This window comes from Miniopterus schreibersii (genome assembly GCF_964146895.1).
Source record: "Miniopterus schreibersii genome assembly, chromosome: 14".
In the NCBI taxonomy this organism is placed as follows: Eukaryota; Metazoa; Chordata; class Mammalia; order Chiroptera; family Miniopteridae; genus Miniopterus; species Miniopterus schreibersii.
Window position 1 is genome coordinate 3,972,567 of NC_138114.1, and position 5,112 is coordinate 3,977,678.

At 67.4% G+C, this 5,112-nt stretch overlaps 1 protein-coding gene across 1 annotated transcript; it reads left to right on the top strand.

The window, feature by feature from the left end:
- Positions 1-208: 208 nt before the first annotated feature.
- ADIRF (adipogenesis regulatory factor) lies at positions 209-3,395 on the top strand. The gene is made up of 3 exons (XM_081157335.1): positions 209-967; positions 2,966-3,028; positions 3,196-3,395. The coding sequence occupies exons 1-3, from the start codon at positions 907-909 to the stop codon at positions 3,300-3,302; spliced, it is 231 nt and encodes a 76-aa protein (XP_081013461.1). The 5' UTR covers positions 209-906; the 3' UTR covers positions 3,303-3,395.
- Positions 3,396-5,112: the final 1,717 nt, after the last annotated feature.

Consider the following 5,112-nt stretch of genomic DNA (forward strand, 5'->3'; position numbering starts at 1 on the left):
TAGGCGGCTCCTGCAGTGCCTATGTACTCTGGGCCCAGGCTCACAGCCGAGCCTGTGGTGGCAGCCAGTCGCTGGGTGTCCCTTCTCCCTACCTGGCTCCCTCCCTGACCCGCCCCCGTTACAGTAGGATGCGGGCTGGCGGAGTGACCTGGGTAGGTGGGGCTTCCCGGAGCTTCAGCATAGGGGAGACTCTGCCTTTGCCCTGAAGTGCGCAGTGGCTGTGCCTCCAGAGTCGAGAGTGGTTCTGCAGTCCCTGCGATCCGGCATCCTGCACTCCCTCGCCAGTCTCCGAACGCCTGCCGGGGCTGACCGTCCCCAGGGCGCTGGTGACTCACCCTCTGGGGGCAGAGGACCTACCCCTCTCTCTCCCCCTCTCTGCGCTTGTTTCTTCCTATAAACTGGTAATACCCATTTCACAAGGAGGTAAGGATTATACCAGAGGCTTGAAAGCGTTCGAAACGCGCCTGGCACAGGTAAATTCTCAACTAAAGGCAGCTGCTACTATTAATTTCTTGACATCCTGACCTGGCACTGACCCCACGCACGGCTTGGCGGGATCCTCTGAGTGGGTGAGGGAGGGGGCAAGCCGTTGGGGTGCGGGAGGTGTGTGTGCCCCTCTCCTGCCCCCAGTCCCTCTGCAGTTCCTAGCCCCTCTTCCGACCGTGGATGGGTCTCTGTTTCCCACCAAAGACCGCCTGAGGCCAGGATGTCCCAGGGGCCGGCGAGGTTGGAGCAGGGCCGGTCACGCCTCCAGCCCGTCTGCTGGGAACCGCCCAGCGCCACCCCCACCCCCACCCCATCGCAGGGCGGGCCGCCCCGGGGCTCCTTTTAAAAACCACAGTCCCGCCGTGAGCGAGATCAAACATCCTTCCCGCTACCCGTGAGGACCTCGCCGACCTCGCAGCCATGGCCAGCAAGGGCTTGCAGGACCTGAAGCAGCAGGTGGAAGGCGCCGCCCAGGACGCGGGTGAGGGCGCGCTCGGGGGCGTCCGCAGGGGCGCGGGGCGGGGTGGGGTCTGCGCGGGGGCACGGGGAGGGGTGGGGTCTGCGCGGGGGCACGGGGCGGGGTGGGGTCTGCGCGGGGGCACGGGGAGGGGTGGGGTCTGCGCGGGGGCACGGGGCGGCGTGGGGTGTGCGCGGGGGCACGGGGCGGAGTGGGGTCTGCGCGGGGGCACGCGGCGTGGGGTGGGGTCTGCGCAGGGGCAGGGGGCGGGGGGTGGGGTCTGCGCAGGGGCACGCGGCGTGGGGTGGGGTCTGCGCGGGGACAGGGGGCGGGGGGTGGGGTCTGCGCAGGGCACGCGGCGGGGGGTGGGGTCTGCGCAGGGGCGGGGGGGTTTGGGGGTCTGCTCAGGGGCGGGGGGTGGGGTCTGCGCAGGGGCAGGGGGCGGGGGGTGGGGTCTGCACAGGGGCACGGGGCGGGGGGTGGGGTCTGCACAGGGGCACGGGGCGGGGGGTGGGGTCTGCGCGGCCAGGAAGCCGGCCGGGGGCTCAGGCTCGGGGCGGGCCCTCCCCTAAGAAGCCGGGGCTGCTCCGGGCTCCCACCCCGAGACGATCCTTGGGTGGGGGTGGGAGTGAGGGGCAGCGGTCCCCGGGAGCCCGGCTGCCCCTTGTGCGTCGCTAGAGCCAGTCCGAGGAGGCTGCGCGGGCGAGCGGGGAGCGCCCCACCCCGCCCCACCCCCGGGCCTTGGGGTGAAGGTCCACGGAGAGGGCGGACTCTGCCACCCTGAGGCTGACCTCTGCCCACTCGGGTCTCAGCGCACAAGACCAGGCGGGATGGGGCGGCACCAGACCCCCACTGGGCTTTGTTTTTAGTTTTCCTGCCCCTGGAAAATAATTCTTTCAAGTACTCAGCCAGAGGGTTATCCCACCCCGACCCCAGCCGAGCAGGTCCCCAGCCTTAGTTTCCCCACCTCAGCTATTTCCCCCTCTGACCTGAGGTTACACTGGGGGAGGGGGAGGAGGGGGGGAAGGGCATGTGAAGGGACCCTGGGCCCACCAGTGCCGCTCATCTTCCCTCGGGGCTGCAGCTCCCAATCTGTCCTGCACTTCTCAGTCAACAAACCACACCCAAACCAACCCCGCCTTCACCAGGGCCCCAGGGAAAGCCCACAGTTGCTCCCTAGACAAAAATGCCACCAGGAAGCCTCTTTCTATAGCACCCTCTTTCTGGACCTCATTTTATCTGTAAGCTGGGTGCAAAGGCTCTTTCTTTGTGGTCCTGGCTACATCAGACAGGACCCCAGGGTATGGGTAAGGCAAGCCCTCTCCTTTCAAAAGCAAGGCTGAGTCAGATCTCTGGAGGCCTGAACCATCAGTCTACCCGCCCAAGGCCCTGGAAAGTGTTCCCCACAGGCACACACTCTGCCCAGAGGAGATGGCCTGGCCTTGGAGGTTTCGCCTCCTATCTGCACTGTGCCTTAAGCTGCCTGTCCCGGAGGCATTGGCATTATCACTGTGTGCCCTCTGGGCGGAGGCACAGTGAAGGAGGTGGTGAGTGGGCCTTGAAAAAGTAGAGGCCCCTGTGCACTAAGGGTGCCTAAAGGTGGGAATTCAGGCATCTGGAGAGTTAAAGGGGGCAGAAAGGGTTCTTCCTGGGCCATGCCCAGCAGCAGCCACAGGCCAGATGCCATCTCTAGCCTGGCCCTGCCCTGCCCTGCCCTGCCCTGCCCTGCCCTTCTTCTCTGTCAGGAATTTCTCAGCCATCCTGGAGAGGGGATGGGAAGCAGGCCAGAGGGGAGGAGCCCAAAGTTATAAACAAGAACACCCCAGAGGCAAGGAAAGTGCTCATGCCTTTCACTGGCTGGGTGGCCTTGGTACAAGGGACTTGATTTACCTTGAGGCATCTGTCCCTAGAGCTTGTAGGACAGACTACTCTAGAGAACAGATGGAGGGTGGTGGCAATGGTGGCGCCCCTGTGGTCCATGGTGCCTCAGCAGAGGCTAAAGGCTAAATCTCTTTGTTTCAGTGACTGCAGCCGGAGCAGCAGCTCAGCAAGTGGTGGATCAGGCAACAGAGGCTGGGCAGAAAGGTCTGGCGGGTCTGGGGAGGGGCGGGACCCGCGGAAGGGCCGGAGGGTGGGCAGACCCGGCACACCCTTTCCCCTGCAGCCCCTCTGCCTGGAGACCCAGGCCACCTACCTCTGCGTGGCTCTGGTTCCCCACCTGCCCTCACCTGCCCTTTCCTTCCCTTCCCCAGCCATGGACCAGGTGGCCAAATCTACCCAGGAAACCGTGGACAAGACTGCTAACCAAGCCTCTGAGACGTTCTCAGGTTTTGGGAAAAAGTTAGGCCTCCTGAAGTGACGGAAGGGAGCCGTGGGCCACTCCCCTGCAGGCCCAAGCTCCGGTGGGCTGCTGCTCCCTTGGCCCGACGCCTCATTAAAGCGCGTGTTCCTACCCCGTGTCCTTCGTGTCTCCCGCCGAGCCGGGCCCAGGGCGCCCCCACGAGAGGAGCCCACACCCCCGGGGCCGCGCCGCTCCCAGCGCCCTGGCATTCCAAATTCAGAAACGCGCCGGCTGCTGAGAACTCGGTTCCCGTCTCTACCCAGGGGCTCCCTCAGATCTGAAGGTCAGCCCCCATCTAGACACGTGCCCCCCAGCTCAATTCAGGTGCCATGTCTGCTCCCCACTCCAGGAGCCCCGTCCTAGAGGGAGAGGCTCAGTCCCCAGAGCCCCGAGGGCTCAGGCCGGGCTGCAGGCAGGTGCCCCGCCCCCCGACAGCGTCGGAGCCCTGGGGCATCCCGGGACCCCGCGCCCGCGAGGGCCGCAGAGTCGCAGGGCCGGACTCCCGGCCTCGCTCCCCACGCCCGCCCCGCGGGGTGTCTGTGTGCCCGCTGCACCCGGCGGTGAGTCACCCGGCCGGGCGAGGACCCCAAGAACCCCGCCCGGCCCGGCCGACTTGTTTTCGGCGTGGCCGCCGGGAGGAGCCCGGCCCGCGACACGCCCCCCGAGGAGCGCGGCCGGCACGCGGGCGGGGCGGGGGCCGCGGGGTGCGCTGCGTGCGCGGGCCCCCCCCCCGCACGCTCCCCGCCCCGGCGCCCCGGCCTCGGGCCCCTGACGAAGGCCCGTGTCTCCGTCCCGCGGGTCCTGCGGGGGCCTGGAGCTCGGCGACCCTGGTCCCCGCCCACCCCCACACGTGTCCACGCGCGTGACGCGGCCCGGGTGCGCCCGCCGGTGACTCAGCCGCCGCAGGACGCGCCCCGCCCGGCCCCGCCCGGCCCGCGAGCCCCCCCTCCCCCCGCGCCCCCGGCCCGTGCGCGCTGCAGTTCGCGATGTGCACCGCGGGGCGCTGCCCGTCCGGGGGAGACCGACGGAGCGCCGTCTTCCCTGGGACGCTGGCTCGGGGCAGGCCCCCCCGAGGCCCTCCGCAGGGAGGGTAGCCCCCCGCGAGCCCCTGCCCCCCCACGCCGTGTGGGTCTGCTCTGCCCAGGTGCCCCTTTCCTCGTCCAGCCTGAGGTCTCTCCCAGGTGCCCAGCAGTTTTCTCCTCACTCAGCGCCTCCCGCCCTCCCCCGAGGGCCGAGCCCACTTATGCGCTTGATTCCTCGGTGCCGTCCCCAAAAGAAGGCTCCTCTAGTCTGCAAAGTAGGCGCAGGCTGCTCGCTGCGGCCGAAGGGAAGGTCCCTCAGGAGACACCCGGGGCAGCCTCGGGGCTGCTTCCAGCATCTCCAGGAGCGGGTGCCAGGTGGGGGAGCGCCTGGGCCCACACTGGAGGCGGGGGCTGGACTGGCAGGGCGCGCAGGCCTTTTCTGGTGTGCATGGCTCCTGAGTGCTCCTGCAGAAATCCAGTGGGCCCAACAATCTGTCTTCATTCTGTTCTCGTGGGGGCCAGGGAGCTTCTAGGAAAGGCGTTTCCTCCTGAAAAACAAAAAAGGCAGAAAGAAGCAGTCCAACCCGGGATGGAACCTGCAACCTGGGTATGTGCCTTGACTGGGAATCCACCCTGCAGCCCTTCAGTGCACTGAGGACGCTCAGCACCAACTGAGCCACACTGGCCAGGGCTCCACTGTACATTTTTGTGGCTGGAAATGATGCTCAAAACTGTGGCAGCGGCCCGCTGGCTGGCTCAGCAGTTGAGCATGACCTATGAACCGGGAAACAACGGTTCATCCCCTC

Bases quoted from the DNA above. Each gene is read 5' to 3' on its own strand.
- ADIRF (XM_081157335.1), top strand. From the start codon at position 907: ATGGCCAGCAAGGGCTTGCAGGACCTGAAGCAGCAGGTGGAAGGCGCC. The intron at 968-2,965 runs GTGAGGGCGCGC...TCTTTGTTTCAG, and splicing joins AGGCGCCGCCCAGGACGCGG to TGACTGCAGCCGGAGCAGCA. The intron at 3,029-3,195 runs GTCTGGCGGGTC...TCCCTTCCCCAG, and splicing joins AACAGAGGCTGGGCAGAAAG to CCATGGACCAGGTGGCCAAA.